Below are 22263 nucleotides of genomic sequence, written 5' to 3' on the forward strand. Positions count from 1 at the left end.
AGGCTTTTGAGGTCCCGACAGGAGCAATGGCTCCCTCCCCAACCACCCTTAGGCCAAAGGCCAACTCCGACGGCACGGCGTACCGCGTTTTAGGCCCGGGGAGCCTTTGCGGCCTCGACCTAAGCAATGGTTATCCACCATCTCACTCCTCCCTATTCTTTACCTCTTTCTTTTTGCTTTTTTCCTTCATCTCTTTCATCCAAATTCTTCTTTTTTCTTTCTCTCTTTTTTCATACCTCCTTATTTCACCCTCCTTCATTTCCTTGCTCTTTTCTCATTTCCTTTTAAACCTATGAATCCCCTCAAGCTAAAGGCACTCCCAACTCCGAGTGTATGCCATACTTGGAGCCTATTAAGACCCCCCACTCATATCTCAAACCAGAATGGGCTTCCAAGGCTTTAAAGCTACCTAAGAATCTCTTCTAAAGCAACTTTTGCCTCAAAATTAAGACATGTACTACACTAAGGGTCGGGAGCTCTCAAAATCGTAAAGGGTCTTCATCTCCATCTTTTTCTCTCCACCTACCTGCAAAAAAGATAATGGCTTCACCACTAGTGTGGATCCACCAAACAAAATCTCACTATTAATATTTAAAAAGTCAAAATTTAACTGTGTTGAAGCAAAACCAAAATTGAAGTATTTATCTGTGTTAGAGCAAAGCTAAAATTGAGCTATGTCAATGAAAAGATTCAAACCCTAAACCATCCCTAAAGACAAACACTGTTTTCATGTACTATATATACAAGGACTATATAAGGTGGGGGTGGGGTGGGGTGGGGAGAGGGAGCAGGCAGGGCAGCTGCTCCATGGTGGCTCCACCCCTGAATGCAATACAATACAATGATTATATTATATTATATTGTAATTAGTTATTACTCGATGACATGAATAATATAACGTTATTATCATGACTTCAAGATAGATATGATGAAGCTAAGAGATCACCTTAGCTAAGTAGATTAAGGAACATATTCAATATATATAACCAGCAAATGTAAAAGTTGCATGACAAGTAATTATATTACATCACTGATTATTGTTACTTCATATATGTACCTAGCTACACTGTACAGACATGGAGAATTGCAGAGTTATATATGTGAACCGTGAACCACCACAGACAAAACAAGCAATCTACATTGGGAGGGGGGATCTGATCCAATGGTGGCCTTTTTTGTTAATTAATTATCTTATACATATTTTGGCAAGGCAGATCAACATGTATGTATATATTATACGTCAGCTGGCTGGTGATGCACTGCCATTGCAATAGATGCCGGCGACGGTGGGTTCGTCGCCGGAGTTGTGGCCGCCGTGGTCGGAGAGGGTGAAGTTGTAGTGCTGAAGAAGATGTCATGATGATGATGATGATGATGCATGTCCATCATTATCCTGCATGATGGGGTCCAGCTCTGGGAGAGGATTGAAGTGGACGCCCCATCCATGCCAATGTGAGTTACATGTTTAACATCTGTTGGATGTCCAATCTCCATCATTCTACTCTCTTCTTCTCCCACCTCATCCCCATCCTCCTTGTACACTAGTTCAATTTGAATTGGATACAATAATTTAATTAGTAATTTTACCATATTTATAATTTTAAAATCCTAATTTTTATATTTGTGCTATTTCACATTTTTTGTCTCTCCATATATATAGGAGCATATTAAATGAGAACAAAGTATCCTTTAAAAAGTGAAGAGTGATTTCAAAGTGTCTTGTCCATCAGAGTTCATTAATAGTTGAGGATTTTAGCTTAGTAAAAAAATGTCAAATTTTATAATTATTAAAAACTTTTAAAGCGGAGTTCATTTTATAATTATTTCAAATTTAAAAATTAAAAGTTTAATAATCTAAAAACATAATAAGCCTCAATTAAGGTTATATCCTTAATTTATGTCCATCTTTTTGCATGCAAATAAGTGTGTACATTTTACTTTAAATGTTGCACATTCCAATGTTATTAGACAAAACTACCATTACACCATTATAACACCGTTAGTTTTTAATTCTAACATTGATAACACATCATTCTTACCATACACGTATACCTATCATATTTTTTTTTTAAACGGAAGAAAGAAATGCATTAATAAACAACCAAATGAGAAATACACGGCGGTGGTATAGAATACCACGTATACCTATCATATCTTTTTCCTATTTTTTAATTATCATTTTATTAAAATCATTATATATTAATTTAATACTTAATTATATTTTAATTAAATTTCTGTGAATGATAAATTATATATGTGAGTGTACAAAATACATATATTATTTGTGTATATATAATTCAAATTATAATTTTGAATTATTTATATTTATCAATATTTTAATATTGGGCATGAATTTTCTCGTATTGTGCATACAAAATGCTAGTAATAAAATAAATCTTAACTTTTAATTTTTCAAAAGGGTGCCGTGTGAATGTGTTCACACTTTTTACGAGGAATGTATTATCACTTGAGCCATAATGTGTTGGAAAAAATAGCTAAAAATGGCATAAAATGGCATGTTAAGTGGCTATTTTTTGGTACAATTATCAGTGGGGTCCACTTCCGATTTGGGTCGGGTTAAAGTGGATTCGGATTCTTCGTAGTGAGACGAAGAGATCGATATATTGTACGCTCAAAACGGATAATGGGTGAATGAGATATTGATTCTCAAAGTAGACCCATTTGAGTTGGGAAATGAAGGGAAAAAGTGAGCTTTTTGTCCCACATTGCTTTGGAATGAAGATTTTCCCCCCTTATATACAAGAGCTCTGTTGAAGCTTGTAGAATTGTATAGCATAGAGGCTCTCTCGCGCGGGGGGGGGGGGGGGGTGTAAATCAAATTCCAACTAGCAGAGATTGAAAAAGGCTTGATTCAAGCCCGAGCACGAGAGGTTGTGGTGCACCGAGAGCACAACTCTCGTGCAACAGAGTCCACGAAAGGTGCAAGGGTCGAAAGTTGAGACCGAACCCTGTTCTGACTGTTGAGGGGATTGAATTCATCTGTTACAGAATTAATTGTCTATTAATTCCAATTCTGAATTCAATTCCCAGGTAGTGGCTAGCTGTTGGAAGGCAGCTTTAATGTCATTTTTAATTGCCATAATAAAGGTTATTGGCTCCTTCAACCCTATATAAGAGAGGGTTGAGGCAGTAGAGTTTTACACACTGTGAGAACAGCAAGAACACTGCACGAAACATTGTTTTTCCAGCCTCAAAATTCTGCTTCTACTCCTCTTATTAGCCATACTGTGTTCATAACCACGTCTTGCTCGCCGGATTCTTTGTTTGAATGCTCAAACACTGAATCATAGCAAGTTTTATCCTGGGAAGCCTAGGACACAACGCTCATAGCATCTTTGGGAGGTGGCAAATAAGGTTTTAAGGAAAGAGTGCTCACTTGACTCTTGCAAAAACCCAACACCAAACACTAGCCACTTTTCTTCATCTTTTCTTCCCTTCTTTCCAGAAAATAATAATCTTATTTTTGATTATTATTTGTGTTTTCTACCAACGGTACCAACATAATGTACCTCCTCACACACACACCCATATATAAAATCAATTTATTTAGCCCGCATGGGTAGCTCAACTGGTCATAGAGGTGAAACTTTGAAAGAATGATCAGGGATCGAGTCTCACCAGCGGCAGTGTAGGAGCGACCTCTCAAAGTGAGGGGGTTTTCTTGTGCGCAGTGAGCACCGGTCTAGCCTCTGTGATTAATGTTCAGTTGAGTCACCATGATTTACAACCTCCAATGGAAGAATTTATTTAGTTGCAAAACATGCAAAGATTGTTTCGGATTTGGATCTTTAACACTACCCAATGTCAAACATATTTTAATATGATTGGCTCATAAAAGTAAATGAGCTCTCAAAGTGTGTGGAGAATAAATATTAAACTTTTATAGTTGAATTACCCAGCAAATTCCACTTTAAATCCTCGACAATTATAACATTATCACATTTAGTCTTATTCTTTTAATTTTGTCATATTACATCTCTAATTTTGAACAACTTCCACTTTTAGTCCTTGACTATTGTGGCCTTGTCACATTTAGTCTTATTCTTTTATTTTTGCCATATTACATCCATGACTTTGAGCAATTTCTACTTTTAGTTCTCGACTATTATGACATTTTCACATTTAGTCATATTCTTTTAATTTTGTCATATTACATCCATGACATTCATTTGATTGCCACCATTAATCTTCCGTTAAAATTGACAAATAACAAAGGAAAAAAATCATTACACATATCGTAACTCATATTTCGAATGCATTAGAAATATCGTAAATATCAAAGGATGTAATATCGTAACTCATAGAAATATGAGTTACGACATGTGTAAGGATTTTTTTTTATTTGTTATATGAGTTATGATATTGCAACATAGTGATATAAGTTACGATATTGCAAGATAGTGATATCTTTAAACGGTAAGTTAACAAAATTTTTAACGGAAGATTGATGGTGACAATGGCACAATAGTCGAAGACTAAACGAGAAAGTTGCTCAAAGTTATGGATGCAATATGATAAAATTAAAAAAAAAAATAGGACTAAATGTGGCAATGCCACAATAGTCAATGATTAAAAGTAGAAGTTGTTCAATGTTAGAAATGTAATATAACAAAATTAAAAGAATATGACTAAATGTGACAATGCTACAATAGTCGAGGACTAATGATGTTATCACATCTGTTCTTGTTTTTATGGTTATTTTGAATCATCACAGTAATTAAGCTCTTTAATTTTGCTTATTTAATACATGTTTTCCTTGCTATTATCATTTAATTATGGTTCGCACTTGTTTTGAATATTTTACGGTGTTTGTTAGTGTTTTTGAACCATTTTAGGTCAAAGATATGACCAAGAGGAGTTCAAGGATGAGTTTGGAGCAATTTTGGATGAGTTCGGGGCCCAGTGGATTCGACGCGTCGAGCCAAGGGCTCGACACGTCGAAATTTTCCAGTAGCTAATTAATTCGCGCACAGGAAGTCTCGACGCATCGAGAAAATTCTCGACGCGTCGAATATGCGTCTATTTCTTGGATAAAAACAGACGCCTAAAGTGGCGCGGATAAAAAAAACAGACGCTTAAAGTGGCACAACTGGGCAAAATTCAATACAAGCGCGAGATCTCTTTTCCTAATATCAATTGCGCGGATTTCAAGGCTCATATCTCCATATTAAAAGTTAGCAATTCAAGGAATCTTCCAAATTCTAAATATCATTAAAGACGACAATTTCTTTATTTAAATATAGGAATTAGAATTTGAGTCCAATTTGGTACAAGATTCCTATTTCATCTCAACTTTGTACCCACTATAAAATCCCTCCTTCCTCAACCCTAAAGGGAGACAGAGAGACCGAGAGATTTTTAGAGTTCTTTGTAGACAAGAAAGAGAGAAATCAAGAGGCTCAAGTCGTCTTTGGAAGCAAGGAGGAAGCCAGGGAGATTTGGGAGAATCGCTTGGTTAATTCTTGTACTCTTCTGATGATTTGTAATCCTTTATTCATATTTACTATGTATAATTTAGCCATGCTCGGCTAAATTCTTTAAGGATTTTTGGGTGAATTTGTTTATGAACCTATGTGCCTAGTTCGTTAATTTCTTAATATATTTATGTTTGGTTTTATGATTTGTGTTGCAATCTTGTTTTAATCTGTTGTTGTTGGTAGTTAAAGGCCTAAATTACTAGCTTCACAGTCATGTTTGTGTCACCAATGGGAGTTGGGACATAAATTAGGGCACACACGATTGCACCTAATGGTTGGTCCTTGGGAAAGGGGAACTTATTAGGGGAAGTTTATTCTAGATTATTGCTCATCGGGAGATGGTAGTAATTAGGAATAATTGAATGCTGATCTTTGATCTTATTGGGTGTTTAAGCCATGGGAGTGGAAATTCACTAGGAATAGAGATTACGGGAGTAATTCGATTCCACTTTGCATTCCCACACAAATCTTAATTCCAAACCAAATATTACAAACGTTAATTGGCACTAGGTGATTAAACATTGTGACCCCAAGAATCCTATTTTTGCTCTATTGTCTACAAAACCTTGCTACTTATTTTATTCTGCTGGTTATTTTATGCAATCAATCCACCTTCAAGTTTTGTTCGGACTAGTTTCATATGAGTAACCTAGTAGCTAGTGATTAGTACCCCACCTCTCTGTGGTTCGACAACCCGAATACTCCGGGTATTATTTGTTTGCCCCAAATTACAGCAATCAACTAAAAATGGAATTTGCTCTTGAATTACCTGTAAAGTATCTTCTAATTTGATGCAAGGATTATGTAAGAGTGAACTTACAGAATAATTGAGACAAGTTCTTGAAATTTTTCAAGATTCTTCGCAATTTAGGATGACGAGTTTTCTCATCACCCTCTTCCCGCTCTTCCTCTTCTTCTTCTTCTTCCCCTTCCTCTCTCCACTTTTGCTCTGGATACAATAAAGAAAAATAATTAACAAAAAATATTATAAGCCGGATCGGAGAAGTTGGAGAGGGGGGTAGTTACTTGGTGTGTGTAGGGGATTATTTGGTGGCGTATTGGTGAGATGAAGAGGACGAGCAACCGCAACACTTGACTCAGAGACACAACCCATAGAAAAGGGAAGAAGTGCAAATCTTTCCATTCTATCTCTCATTCTTTAGTTTCTTCAAGATATATATAATAATGGTTGTATATAGTATATTTGCCAAATGATATGATGAAGCTGAGGGAGAGAGAGAGATTTATGGTGATTGGAAGGTGGGCATAAAGGGGTTAAACAACAGATATATAAGGTGTGTGGTTTTGGCTTAGAGTCTAAGTTTAGTGTTCACACCAACCAAACCATACCTTAGCTGGTTGGCCATTTGGTCCACATCCCATGCATATATACTCTATTGATCTATATATTATTTATCGTGTAGTATGGTGTCTAGTTATATAAAAAATTATTGTATGTTGAGGGGAGAAAAAGTTTATTTCATTTTCATTGTGGTTAGTTAAGTTATTCTAAGACCAAATCAAATATACTTCAATTGGACTCCACCTCCTACCATACCTAGGTCTGTTATGTGTATTTCAAGCAATAATACATACATTGGATTACTCGAACTTTCTGTTTAGTTGGCACTCACCACCGTCCTCACTGCAATATAGTACTCCTATCCATGTTAGACAATTATGCTATTGGTGTGTGTGTGTGTATATATATATATATATATATATATATATATATATATATATATATATATATATATATACTAGTTTTTTACGCGTATTGCGTGATTGAGATAATGCCCAATTCTTTTTTTTAAATAAGTACTTTAAAACATATTAAGGCAAGATTATATTGAAATTGTTGAAGGTTGAATTTGCATATTTAAATAGGTAATTCTACTCCCAAAGGTTGAGTCCCCAACCCCAAGGGCCCTGGTTCAGCAGACAAGGCCAAATGCTGATACGCACAAGGAATCTGCCCACTTTGGACATAATTCCCGCATTGCCGCCGCCGAGGTTCAAACCTTGGTCTCTTCTCCCAAATACTACCCACTAAACCAATGAGCTAAGTCCGTGCGGGTTAAATAGGTAATTCTAAGTTTACAAATGCAAGATAATATAGTCAATATTGATTATAATTGTCAATAAAATAATTGTATAGGTATGGTTGAAACCAAATAGGGACATAGGGGAGAACAAATAAAAATTAGGGCATAAAATATTAAATATATACTAATATTGTTTGAGGAGATTCTGACATTAGGATTTGTGGTTAAGTTCTATTAAGACTTTAATATTAGAATTATATTAATGGTGTAATTATAATTCTATATTAGACTTTAATATTAGAATTATACTAACGGTGAATTAACGGAAAAGTTAAATGGATAATCATATAATTAAGGATAAATTAGAAAATCTTAAAAGAAAAAAATTAAAACCTGAACAATATGAACCATTCATTTGATTTAATAATTTGGCGGTCATTTTTTCTACCCAATGTTAATAATTAAATAAATTCGCTGGTCAAATCCGCTAGAATAATCCGCTAACGCTAACCGCTAACTGCTGATTGTCAAACAAGGACATTGCGAGGTAGTTCTCACTTCAATTTGTTGTGTGATTTGAATACTCTCTTTGTCACAAAATCTCTCAAAGTAGTTAATATGGTTGGCTTTATTAACTATATTTTTTTAATTTTTTCATGGTATTAATAAAATACTTGATAAATAAATACATAGCATTATTTTATGTTATAACTTTGATATTTAATTAGAAAAATAGTGCACAAAAAAGATAATAGATAATGTAGTGAATATAATCAATTGATGAATTTGAATGTAAAATTTTTTACATTTGAGAAAAATAAAGACAATATAACTAATGAAAATATTTCTTTTAATTAATTTATTGATAATTAATAATTTGTTTTTCACGGAATAAAGACATTGTAAGGACAATGTAGCGAATATAATCAATTAATAAATTTGAATATAAAGAATTTTTATATTGAAGAAAAATAAAGACAATATAACTAATAAAATTATTTATCTTATTTAATTTATTGATAATGAATAATTTTTTTTGAATAAAGACATTGTGGACACATAATTCTAAATTAAAGAAATGCATATGTATTATTTTTTGTTGTAATTACTAAATTATTATTTCTATAATTTAATAAGAGTAAAATAAAGTACTAATTATGCCAACTTTAATTGGGATGAGGTACGAACCTAAGACCTTTTTTTATAACGGTGAACTAACGGCAATTCTCACTTCAATTTGTTGTGTGATTTGAATACTCTATTTGTCACAAAATCTCTCAAGTTATTAATATGGTTGGCTTTATTAATTATATTTTTTAAAATTTTTTCATGGTATTAATAAAATACTTGGTAAATAATACATAGCATTATTTTATGTTATAACTTTGATATTTAATTAGAAAAATAGTGCACAAAAAAGATAATAGATAACGTAGTGAATATAATCAATTGATGAATTTGAATGTAAAAATTTTTACATTTGAGAAAAATAAAGACAATATAACTAATGAAAATATTTTTTTAATTAATTTATTGATAATTAATAATTTGTTTTTCACTGAATAAAGACACCGTAAGGGCAATGTAGCGAATATAATCAATAAATTTGAATATAAAGAATTTTTATATTGAAAAAAAATAAAGACAATATAACTAATAAAATTATTTATCTTATTTAATTTATTGATAATGAATAAATTTTTTTTTTTTTTTTTGAATAAAGACATTGTGGACACATAATTCTAAATTAAAGAAATGCATATGTATTATTTTTTGTTGTAACTACTAAATTATTTATATAATTTAATAAGAGTAAAATAGAGTATTAATTATGCCAACTTTGATTGGGATGAGGTTCGAACCTAAGACCTTTTTTTTATTGAAATCAATGAGTAAATTAACGGTGAACTAACGACAATTCTTAAAATTTTAACGGAATTAGTAATGGTGTGTGGGTATTTTAGAAAATTTTAGTGTAAAATTCAAATCTGATCAATCTTTTAATCAATCTAAGCCATTCATTTGATTAAAATCTGTGACCGCCATATTTTCTACCCATTATAGGCCTAACTCTCTTGGGCTCTTATTAGTATAGTAGATATATATATATATATATATATATATATATATATATATGTATGTATGTATGTATGTATGTATGTATGTATGTATGTATGTATGTATGTATGTATGTATGTATATATGGTTGAGTTCTGGTGTGGTCTTCAGGTGAGAACGTGCGGATGCACTGTCAAACTAGTACCAATCCACCATAAACTATTTTTAAATGCACTAGAGTTGACAATCAGGTAGTGCCCGGTGCATTTGGAAATGCTTTACGGTGCATGCTCCCCTTTACATTAATTTTCACCTTTGACATGCAATGACAAGCATTCCTAAAATGCTTCGTCAAGCATTTATGAATGCACCGTACGTCAAGCATTTTCAAATTCACTAGAGTTGACAATTAATGAAAAGCAGGTAGCTAGTGTTAGACTAAATATATTACATGCATATTACTGTGTGATACAGGATCGACTAACCTCCAGCCATAGTTCTTGATACGGTTCAGCGACCCGGACTGCTGCAGAGATAACGAGTATTTTGTCTCTCACTTTACTCAGCTCTCTCTAGATGGTGTATGAGGTATGTAATGTGAGCAGTGAGAGGACTAGTGACCTTATATAACCATTGGCCATCATTGTGGTTGATTGTCTTTAGGACTCCTAAACCCTAACCAGACTCCTCATCATAATGGTAGTTTAGTTATTAGGTTATTAGTGTTGCACCACATATCAAATACTGAATATTATCATAACTTATCCTAATGTTATAATAATAGTCACGGATAAACGTTACATTCTCCCACTTGGTGCAAGCACTACCACTCAATAACAGAAACCACCAATCATAATGATATGTTCTCATTAGCACGAGTAGTATCCATTATGATCAAATGCAAACTGCCATTGAGCACTTAATTAGGAAACAAAACCCAACAAAATAAACCCTATGTTTATTCCAAGTCCCTGAAGTACATTTTCTCATCAATATAAAGTAAATGAAGGTGTACACACTTAATCCAGAAAATGTCTGAATTCTAAAGAATTTTATTAAAACTGAATGTATATATACAAATTACAAATTGGGCGAAAGTCCCATTTTCTGAATCAGATCCTTGAACTTAAATAGTGGCATGCCTTTAGTCAAGGGATCTGCTAACATCAACTCAGTACTAATGTGTTCAATGAATACAACTTTATTTTTGACATGCTCCCTAATTGCTAAGAACTTCATGTCGATGTGTGATGCGTAGTATATTTGCAAACAAATAATTCTCGGAGTATGAGTTATCGATCCATAGGGAAGTGGTTGTATCAAGCACTAGTTACTAACTTATTCATTAGAGCTAATCCTAACAATTACTTAGATGATTGATTGGCATAAAATAAATAAAATAAAACAGAGGTTCAGGATTTTGAAAACAATTAGAGAGAAGTTGAGATTCATGGGATTCAAGTATTTAATCACCTAGTGCCAATTATCGTTTGCAATATTTAGTTTGGAATTAAGATTTGTGTGGGAATGCAAAGTGGAATCGAATTACTCCCGTAATCTCTATTCCTAGTGAATTTCCACTCCCATGGCTTAAACACCCAATAAGATCAAAGATCAGCATTCAATTATTCCTAATTACTACCATCTCCCGATTGGCAACAATCTAGAATAAACTTCCCCTAATAAGTTCCCCTTTCCCAAGGACCAACCATTAGGTGCAATCGTGTGTGCCCTAATTTATGCCCCAACTCCCATTGGTGACACAAACATGGCTATGAAGCTAGTAACTATGGCCATTAATTACAAGCATCAAACAATATTATCACGATTGCAACACAAGTATTAAACCCAAATAATAATATATTAAAGAAACTGAGAGCTTAGGCACATAGGTTCATAAACACTTTTACCCAAGAATCTCTAAAGAATTTAGCCAAGCATGACTAAATTATACATAGAAATATAAATAAAGAATTACAAATCATCAAAAGAGTACAAGAATTAACCAGACGATTTTCCCAAATCTCCCTAGTCTTCTTCTTGCTTTCCAAGACAACTTGTGGCTCTTGATTTCTCTCCTTCTTGTCTCCAAGAATCTCTGAATTCTCTCGGTCCCCCATTTATTAGGGTTGAGGAAGGAGGGATTTTATAGTGGGTACAAAGTTGAGATGAAATAGGAATCTTGTACCAAATTGGACTCAAATTCTAATTGCTATATTTAAATAAAGAAATTGTCGTCTTTAATGATATTTAGAATTTGGAAGATTCCTTGAATTGCTAACTTTTAATATGGAGATATGAGCCTTGAAATTCGCGCAATTGATATTAGGAAAAGAGATCTCGCGCTTGTATTGAATTTTGCCCAGCTGCGCCACTTTAAGCGTCTGTTTTTATCCCAGAAACAGACGCATATTCGACGCGTCGAGAATTTTCTCGACGTGTCGAGACTTCCTGTGCGCGAATTAGTTAGCTACTGGAAAATTTCGACGTGTCGAGCCCTTGGCTCGACACGTCGAGTCCACTGGGCCCCGAACTCATCCAAAATTGCTCCAAACTCATCCTTGAACTCCCCTTGGTCATATCTTTGACCTAAAATGGTTCAAAAACACTAACAAACACCGTAAAATATTCAAAACAAGTGCGAACCATAATTAAATGATAATAGCAAGGAAAACATGTATTAAATAAGCAAAATTAAAGAGCTTAATTACTGTGATGATTCAAAATAACCATAAAAACAAGCACAGATGTGATAACATCAATGTGCTTAATTCGACTTCCACTTTTGTCGTTCTTAGCTAGGAAGACTGCAGCTGAGTTGTCACAGTAGACTTTCAATGGCTTAGATATAGAATCCATAATTCTAAGCCCAGAGATAAAATTCTTTAGCCAAACGCCCTATGAAGTAGCCTCGAAATTGGAAACGAACTCGGCTTCCATGGTAGAAGTAGCTATTAAGGACTGTTTAACACTTCTCCATGAGATAGCCCCACCGGCCATAATGAAGACGCACCCTGAAGTTGATTTTCGAGAATCAACACACCCAGCGAAGTCCGCGTCTGAATAACCGACAACATCCAAATTGTCTGTCTGCCTAAACCCAAGCTTGTAACCTTTGGTTCTTTTGAGATACCTTAGAACCTTCTTTACAGCTCTCCAATGGTCTAACCCAAGAGTGTGCTGGTAACGCCCTAGCATTCCAACCGCAAAAGCAATATCCGGCCTCGTACAGACTTGAATATATCCAAGACATCCAACTGCTGCAGCATAAGGGATGTTCTCCATGGATTCTTTCTCCAAATCATTTTTCGGACATTGGTCCAAACTGAATTTATTCCCCTTAGCTATGGGAGCAGAGTTTGGTGAACAATTTTGCATATGAAATCTCTCTAAAACTTTGTTTATATAGGTTTCTTGAGATAAACCCAGTATACCCCGAGACCTATCTCTCTGAATTTTAATGCCAATAACATAAGAGGCATCACCCATATCCTTCATATCAAAGTTCTTAGAAAGAAATTGTTTCACATCACGAAGCATCCCTTATCATTGGTGGCAAGTAAGATGTCATCCACATATAAAACAAGAAAGCAAATTTTACTCCCACTCACCTTTTGGTATATACAATTATCTGAGGGATTTTCAACAAAACCAAATGAAGAAATTACCCCATCGAACTTGATATACCATTGACGGGAGGCTTGTTTTAAACCGTATATGGATTTCATAAGCTTACATACTAAATGCTCACCACCCCTAGAAGAGAAACCTTCAGGTTGTTTCATATAAACCTCCTCTTCTAGATCACCATTTAGGAAAGCGGTTTTCACATCCATTTGTTGCAACTCAAGATTGAAATGTGCAACTAATGCCAGAATGACCCGAAGTGAATCTTTCTTTGATACAGGAGAAATGGTCTCCTTGTAATCGATTCCTTCTTTTTGAGTAAATCCCTTGGCAACAAGCCGGGCCTTGTATCTCTCAATGTTGCCTAATGAGTTTCTTTTAGTCTTAAAACCCCATTTACAGCCAATGACCTTGGCCCCATTAGGAAACTCAACAAGATCCAAAACTCCATTGTCCTTCAAGGAATTCATTTCATCCTTAATGGCTTCCAACCATAAGTCAGACTGTGTGCACAATTTATGGCTTGCGAGAATGTTTCAAGATCATTTTCGGCCCCTATGTCAGATTCTTGTAGATACAAAACATAATAACTAGGAACTGCTGATCGCCTTATCCGAGTAGACCGTCTTAAGGTTGGACCCTCATTGCCTAGTACAGGCTGCGGGGAAACTACCTCTTCAAGAACTGGTAGAGGTTCTTGAATTGGTTCAGTCTGCATCGGCTTAGAATCTTGCTGTATATCCTGAGTTGGTTCAACCATTAGTTCGAAATCTAGTTCAGGCGGTTGCTGTAAGTCCCGAACTGGTTCTTCCAAAGGCTGATCCTCAACCGTTTGTGGAATCTCAACAGTAGGTGGTATATCTGCAGGCAGAACTAAAGGAGCACTGCGGATAAGTACAACCCCACCAGATGACGCAGAAGGTTGAGAGTCAATATGATCGAAGGAAGGAACTAAGTCTTTAAATCGATCACTCCCACTAATCAAGTCATCTTTAAGAAATTTAGCATTCCTTGATTCCACTATCCTAGTAGTATGAGATGGACAATAGAATCTATAACCCTTAGAAGATTGTGCATATCCAATAAAGAAAGCACTAATCGTCCTTGGGTCAAGTTTCTTCTCGTGTGGGTTATATATCCTCACCTCAGACGGACATCCCCAAACACACATATGTTGAAAACTCAGTTTCCAACCTTTGAATAACTCAAATGGTGTCTTAGGGACAGCCTTGGTTGGAACACGGTTTAATATATACGTTGTCGTCTTAAGTGCTTCATCCCACAACGACTTCGGAAGCTTAGAGTTGCTAAGCATACTCCGCACCATATCCAGAAGGGTCCGGTTTCTTCTTTCAGCTACACCATTTTGGTCCGGAGAACCAGGCATGGTGTATTGGGCAACAATCCCATGCTCTTTAAGAAACTTAGCAAAGGGACCATGTGCTTGTCCATTCTCAGTATATCTACCATAGTATTCACCACCCCTATCAGACCTAACTATGTGTATTTTCCTGTTACATTGGTTTTCAACTTCAGCTTTAAATGATTTAAAGGCATCCAATGCTTCATGTTTATGATGAAGTAAATATAAATATGAAAATCTTGAGAAGTCATCAATAAAGGTGATGAAATATTTCTGACCAGGTATTGTCATATCAGGACAACATATGTCAGTATGAATAATTTCCAACAACGTTGTACTTCTATTGGCACCTTTCTTTGACTTGTTTGTCTGCTTACCCTTAATGCAGTCAATGCAAGTCTCAAAGTCAGTATAGTCTAGAGTAGAAAGTACTACATCCTTTACCAACCTTTTAATACGCTCAAGGGAGATATGACCTAATCTCCGATGCTACAACATTGAGGAAGTGTCGTTAATACTACACCGTTTGGTGCCGTTTTGAACATGTAAAGAATTGTAAACTGAATCATTCTTTAATTTAAGACGGAAAAGACCATCAGACATTTACCAGTACCAACACAAGTAGAATAATGAAATAACTTGAAATTATTGGCATTGAATTCAAAAGAATGTCCGAAGGGTACAAGTCTAGATACTGAAATTAAGTTCCTAGAAAAACTAGGAACATAAAATGTCCTTTCTAACTTCAATACAAAGCCATTGTCCAAAACTAAATTGCAAACTCGGATAGCTTTTACTGGTGATGCAATCTTGTTTCCAGAGAAGATGCTACACCCAGTTCCCGACGGCTGTCTCAGTTTTGTCATATCCTGCAAAGAGTTTGCAATGTAGATTGTTGAACCAGAGTCAACCCACCAGGAATTAGTATTAACTTCTGACATGTTAGATTCGAAACAAACAAAAGAAGATGAAATGTTACCTTTTTGGGACATCCATTTCTGAAACTTGATACAATCTTTCTTCATGTGTCCCTTCTTTTTGTAAAAGAAACACTTTTGTATCTTCTTAATGTCTGCTTTAGGGGTTAGTTTCCCCTTAGCAGCCATGGTAAGTCCCTTAGGCTTTCCAGACTTTCTTTTAGGCCTTGTTGTGGCCATTAAAGCACTTTCCCCAAGCTCAATTATAAGCCGTGTTTCCTCTTGAGTACACATGGTAATCAATTGATTGATAAACCATTCATCCTTATGTGTATTATAGGAAATTTTAAATGCATTATAGTCCTGAGATAGGGTATTTAGTGCAAAGTGCACCACAAAGGCATCTGGAAGAATAATTTTCAACTTCTTCAATTGAGCCGCAATGTCCCTGAGTTGCATGATGTGTTTTCGCGTTCCCTCAATAGTGGAAAGACGCATATTGATAAACTTCATTATCAGGGTACTTGCCAAAGATTTGTTCGCGTCAACAAATTGCTCATCGATGGCTGTGAGTAATGGCTCAATTTCCTCAATTTCATCGACGGGACCACGAATCTCTCTGGCAATTTTAGACTTAATGAGGAATACGCCCAAGCGATTGGCTGTTGCCCATCGTTCGTATAGCATTTTTTGTTTCTCAATGCTTTCCGCAGTAAGCTCAGCAGGCTTCTCATTGCGAATAGCATAATCAAACCCTAATATTCCCAAATTCAATAGAACAGCGTCTTTCCACTCTTTGTGATTATCATCTTTAAGGATAGGAATATCAATAGTTATTGATTGAGTGATTGGAAGAGTGACTGTAAAAGAAAATTGAAAGCTTTGTTAGAATTTTTCGAGGCACAAAATTAGAGAGAGATACTGAAGTACATAATATTACCAATGTAAAATTACGCAAAAAATAAATTCGGATGCCATAAAAATTGCATGTGGGCTAAATTTTTTACGCATAATGAATTTACCAAAAACTGAATGGTGGAAAAGGAATGGGTGCGATTTTAGTTTTTCCACCCTATATGCCGATACATAATTCCTGTGGGAAAATTATGATCATAGTATGGTATTTCATCCTAATTAACCCTACAAATATAACAAAATTGCATGTGGGCTAAATTTTGCCATATCACGCAGAATTAACTACAATATTCTTGCTTTGACTTTTATGTGAGTAAAACTTAATATGTAATTTTGGTAAATTAAAGATGTTGTGGCTACTCTTTAATTAACCAAAGAACATAATCACATTAGCAAGAAATCCTAATAAACAAACAGATTAAACCAAAATATGATAGACAATCTTTAGGTATACTGCCAGGAAAGTTGGTCGATACGAAGCTCGGTTAAAAATCAACTCCTTAGACAGAGTAGCGTCGCAAGGGGACTAGTAGCAACAAGGCTTTTAAGCCAGGGCCATAGAACTTGTATTCCTCCCCAAGAAACTTCCCTAATTCATGTGTTCTCATTTTTGAAGTAAAATCGTTTGAGAGATCTAAAGAGTAGTTTCACCTATGGATAAGGCTTTGAATATGGTAAACTACAATTTGTTTATGTACTTTATGTGTTTTAGGAACTTTAAGAGCACTTTATAAGAGCACGAATGGAGTAATAACTGAAGAGTGAGTAATAATATGCATAATCTAACCTGAAAGGCACTAATTCACCTAGAAGGCACTAAATCATGCAAAGCATATAAATTCAGACCTAAAAGTCTCTAAATTTATCCTTAATGAACATGTTTTTCTATAGGCATATAATTATAACAGTCAAATAATTATTTCAATAAAGAAGAGAAATGTAGCATGCTCAGATTATGCATAATACTCACAAATACTCCACAATTAAATTGCAACACTTAATACAATTTAAATTAAAAAATATTATTAAATTAAAATTCAACTAAAAAATTAAAAACTGAATAATTATTCAAAGTTGAATAATAATTTAATAATATACTTAATAAAAAAATTCAATTGGATAATTTAATTAGTAGAAGTCCAAATATGATGAAGATGTTAATCTAAATGAATTGATGTAGTCCAATTATCAATTCAGATTTGGCCCAAAACCATAACAGGCCCAGATTTAATAAAAAAAATTAAATGAGCCCAAGTCCGGCCCAATTGGGCCAGACCCGGCCCAGACCTCTTCATCGTCATCTTCTTCACGCTAGACTAGCAGCAACATGATTGCAGTTGGCGAGTGGGCCAACAAAGAATTGATTGAGGCAGTAGGCCAGAAGTTATCCAAATTGATTTTTTTTTTAATACTTAATGCGGAAGAATAAAACACCAAATTTCCAGCAACCCAGATAATTTAATTGCGAACTCAATAATATTCACATAATCCCAATTATAAAAAAAGTATATAAAATATGCAAATATTTAAGCAATTAAAAAAAACTAGGGAGAGATTATTTATGGCGACTGATACCAACTGTTAGACTAAATATATATCACATGCATATTACTGTGTGATACAGGATCGACTAACCTCCAGCCATAGTTTTTGATACAGTTCAGCGACCCGGACTGCTGCAGAGATAACGAGTATTTTGTCTCTCATTTTACTCAGCTTTCTCTAGATGGTGTATAAGGTATGTAATGTGAGCAGTGAGAGGACTAGTGACCTTATATAACCACTGGTCATTATTGTGGTTGATTGTCTTTAGGACTCCTAAACCCTAACCAGACTCCTAATCATAATGGTAGTCTAGTTATTATGTTATTAGTGTTGCACCACATATCAAATACTGAATATTATCATAACTTATCCTAATGTTATAATAATAGTAACGGATAAACGTTACAGCTAGTGCATGGTGCATTTCGAAATGTTTTATGGTACATTGATACTGACTTGACAGTGCATCCACACGTTCGCATAGGACAAGCTGTCCGCACCAAAACTATTCTTGTGTGAATAGTTATTCTTGTAAAAAATAATAATGAAACTCGGTTTTCTTATTTTATAGAAAATGAACTATAGAGATCTATGTTTAAAGTCAAGATACGATAACATTTTCCGTAAACACACATAAGTTTGAATGAATAAATGATGTGCATGTATTCATCTAAATAATGTATATTTAAGTTGTTGAGTTTGTCTCAAATAAGAATTAGGAGCGGAGCAGAGTCAGTCAGATCCGTGGTACAAAGGTATTTTTGTACATGTACATGTATAGAGATGCCTATAAATATGTTGTTTGTATCTCTAAGTGTTTTATTACCACCACAATTAATAAAAGAATAGTTTTACTCCCGTGAACGTAGGCACATTGCCGAACCACATAAATTTTGCATTCTTTACTTTTTGTCATTGTTAGTATTTTTTGTTCTTCTTAATCTCAACAAAATGGTATCAGAGCATTGTTGAGATAGTCGGTTTGAGTTCAAAATTTGAAGTATCAAAGTTCGATATATATGGAATTTTGGGTTATGGCAGTCTAGGGTTAAAGATTTGTTGGCTCAGCGTCTTCTAAAACCTTGAAGGCCGAAAAGCCAACTAATATGGCAGTGGCTGATTAGGAGGATTTAAAGGACCGCGCAACAGGAATCATTAGGTTATTATGTCTCATAGATAAAGTCGTGTATCACGTTTTGACCTTCGCAACTCCAAAAGAAATTTGGAATAAATTGGAGGGTCAGTTCATCGAAAAATCTCTAAGAAACAAATTGTATCTAAAGCAAAGGATTTATAGGCTTAAGATGCAAGAGGGTTCAAACTTGGTGCAACATAATAATGTCTTAAGCCCGATAATCTTAGATCTGGCCAGACTTGATATCAAGATTGAAGATGAAGACAATGTTATGATCTTGCTATGTTCATTGCCTCTTTCCTTTGAACATCTAGTAACTATTCTTACGTACAAGAAAGTCATGATTAAATTCAATGAGATCTCCATAGCCCTGCTAGCTCATAATCAGCTTAGGCAGAGTATATGGGATGGCTCTGTTGGTGACGATTTGTATGTTAAGGGGAGTCAAGATCGTAGAAGGAAGGTAGGGAAAGATAATTCTTAGAAGAGAGACTTTCAGGTCTAAGTCCAGAAACAACAAGAAAATCCGGTGTTATAAGTGTAAGAAGTTTAGGCACATGAAAAGAGACCGTCCAAAGTTGAAGAAGCAGTAAGAGGCTGCAAACGTGGTACATACTGATGAGTCATATTATAGTGAAGGTGATGTTATAGCAGTTTCATCGAGTAAGTTGTCAAATGCTTGAATTTTGTCCCCGGGATGCTCCTATCTATTACGCCTAAAAAGAAGTGGTTCACAACTAATAGGTAAGGTACTTTCGGTTCTATTTTTCTGGGTGATGACAGATGTCATAATATTGTGGGTATTGGTGATGTTAATTAACATCCAGATGTATGGTGGTATTGTAAGAACTTTGCATGATGTTAGACATATACCAGGGTTAACTAAGAACCTGATTTCCCCGAGTAGTTTGCATGATAATGGTTTTATTCATAGATATAGGGAAACCATTAAAATCAATAAGGGTGTTCTAACTATGATAAAAGGGAAAAAGACCACGTGGAACATTTATAGGTTGTTGGGCAATACTGTTGTAGGTGAGATACATTATGTTGAGTTTAGTGATGATATTGCTAAGTTGTGGCATTTACATTTGGGTCATCTTAGTGAAAGTGGTTTCTCTGAATTGCACAAAATAAATATGTTAAAATGCATTAAATGATGTAAGCTAGAATTTTGGGAGTTATGTGTCCTTGGGAAGCAATCCATAGTAAGTTTTTATATTGGGAAGCATAAAACTGAATGGATTCTAGATTATGTGTATTCTAATGTTTTGGGACCTACTAGGGAACCTTCGATGGGTGGCTCTTCGTATTATGTTACGTTTACTGACGATTTTTTTGGGAAAGTTTGGATTTATTTCTTAAAATAGAAATATTAAGTTTTTGAGAAATTCAACCTGTGGAAGGCTGGGGTTGAGAACTAGACTGGCAAAAAAAATCAAGTACTTAAGGTCTGACAATGGGACAATAAATATACTGAGAAAGAATTCCAGAAATTTTGTATAGAGCATGGAATTCAGAGGCACTATATAGTGCTTATGACACCAAAACAGAACGGTGTTGTTGAGCGGCTTAATCCACCTACAGTTGAAACTCAAGAAGTGAAAATTCCAAATCTGCAGCAAGTTCGAGTTTAGAGGATTTATAGGATTATCGTTTGACTAGAGATAGACTGGGACGCACCAATATCAAACCACCTAGCAGGTCTTGGTTTAAGGATAGGGTCTATTTTGCACTTCTTGTTAATAATAATGATCTAGTGACCTTCAAGCTGTTATTTCTAGCCAAGTGAAAGATAAATATATGGCAGGTATGATTTAGTCTTTATATCAGAATCATACTTGGGATCTAGTTCAACTTCCTCAAGGCAAGAAGGCTATACGGTGCAAGTGGGTCTATAGGAAGAAGTCACCGATGGGGGAGGGGGAGGGGGGATTTCAACGCTCGGTTAGTTGCAAAGGGGTTTTCTCAACAGAAGGGGATAGATTATGATGAGGTTCTCTCTCATGTTGTTAGACATACTTCTATTAGGTTAGTACTTGCTTTGGTCGCTATATTACATTTGGAGTAGATGGATCTGAAATTGCTTTTCTGCATGGTGATCTAGATGAACAGATTTTTATGAAGCAACCTGAAGAGTTTGTTAAACCCGGAGGTGAGCATCTGATTTGTAGGCTTAATAGGTCTATGGGCTAAAATAGGCTCCACGGTAGTGGTACAAGTGGTTTTGTGACACCCCGGAAATTCATTCCCTAAAACCCGAATTAATTCCTTGTGACTTTACAATTCTTATCCTAATTTCCCTTTGAAATTAGTTGAAGGACCTAGTTGACCAAATTCCTTATCCTTTTAATTTGGTCAATGAGTTGTACCTTAGGCTTTAGCCCTTGTACCCTAGACTTTGTCTTTCTCCTAACTAGTTTTGGGAGGAAGGGGCCCTTTTGGTCATTTCACACAATGCTAGCATTAAAACCCTACCCTAACCAAGGAATCCAAATCATTTTTAGGATTCACCTTCTCTCTACATCTCTTTCTTGCTCCCTACTCCTCCTTCTCTCTAGGAAATCCTAGAGTTGATCTTCATAAGTTCTTCAAGAAATCTCAAGCCAAGATTCCAACTTTCCAACACTACAAGGCTAGGAATGGTAAGATCTATCATTCCCTACATTTTCCTTACAAGATTCCTCCACCTTTTCTCTAAATCTTTCTTCTACCTTGTGGGTTTTGGGAGTTTGTTGAAGATCTAGTGGTGGGTGAAGTGCTAGGTTGATCTAGAGGAGCTTTGGTCTTGCTTTGAAGTTGAAGAAGGTGTTCTTGGTCTACAAGAGGTAACACATGCTACACAACCTATTTTCACTTGATAATAATGATTATTAGCTTCTATGTGACATTCTTGATGTGTTTGAGTGATTGATGCATGATCGTGTGATAATTCATTTTAGAGCTTGTATTTAGGGTTCTTAAATGCTTTTATTTGAGTTATTCATATGTTCAAGTCATATCTTTGTTGTATGGAAGATTTGGGATCATTTGGACTTGAACTTGACCTTGTAGAAGAAAAACCGCGAAAGCTGAATTTTTGTGCTGTAGTATTCCCAGCGGGAGGAACCACGGGTAGGAGCCCTACCCGTGGCCCCACCCGCGGGTACATGTTGAGAAA

General features: G+C 35.2%; 1 protein-coding gene and 1 long non-coding RNA gene across 2 annotated transcripts; one reads left to right on the forward strand and one right to left on the reverse strand.

The window, feature by feature from the left end:
* Window positions 1–262: 262 nt before the first annotated feature.
* On the forward strand, window positions 263–21182 carry LOC109157360. Its single transcript, XR_002050221.1, has 3 exons — window positions 263–487; window positions 19828–19832; window positions 21172–21182. It is a non-coding gene; the product is annotated as an uncharacterized LOC109157360 (long non-coding RNA).
* On the reverse strand, window positions 997–7176 carry LOC109157358 (CRIB domain-containing protein RIC4-like). Its single transcript, XM_019305257.1, has 3 exons — window positions 6525–7176; window positions 6319–6447; window positions 997–1541 (listed from the first exon to the last, which is right to left on the reverse strand). Exons 1-3 carry the CDS (start codon window positions 6652–6654, stop codon window positions 1234–1236), a joined length of 567 nt encoding a protein of 188 aa, XP_019160802.1. The 5' UTR covers window positions 6655–7176; the 3' UTR covers window positions 997–1233.
* Window positions 21183–22263: the final 1081 nt, after the last annotated feature.

The sequence above is a fragment of the Ipomoea nil genome, unplaced genomic scaffold (genome assembly GCF_001879475.1).
Source record: "Ipomoea nil cultivar Tokyo-kokei standard unplaced genomic scaffold, Asagao_1.1 scaffold2779, whole genome shotgun sequence".
NCBI lineage: Eukaryota > Viridiplantae > Streptophyta > Magnoliopsida > Solanales > Convolvulaceae > Ipomoea > Ipomoea nil.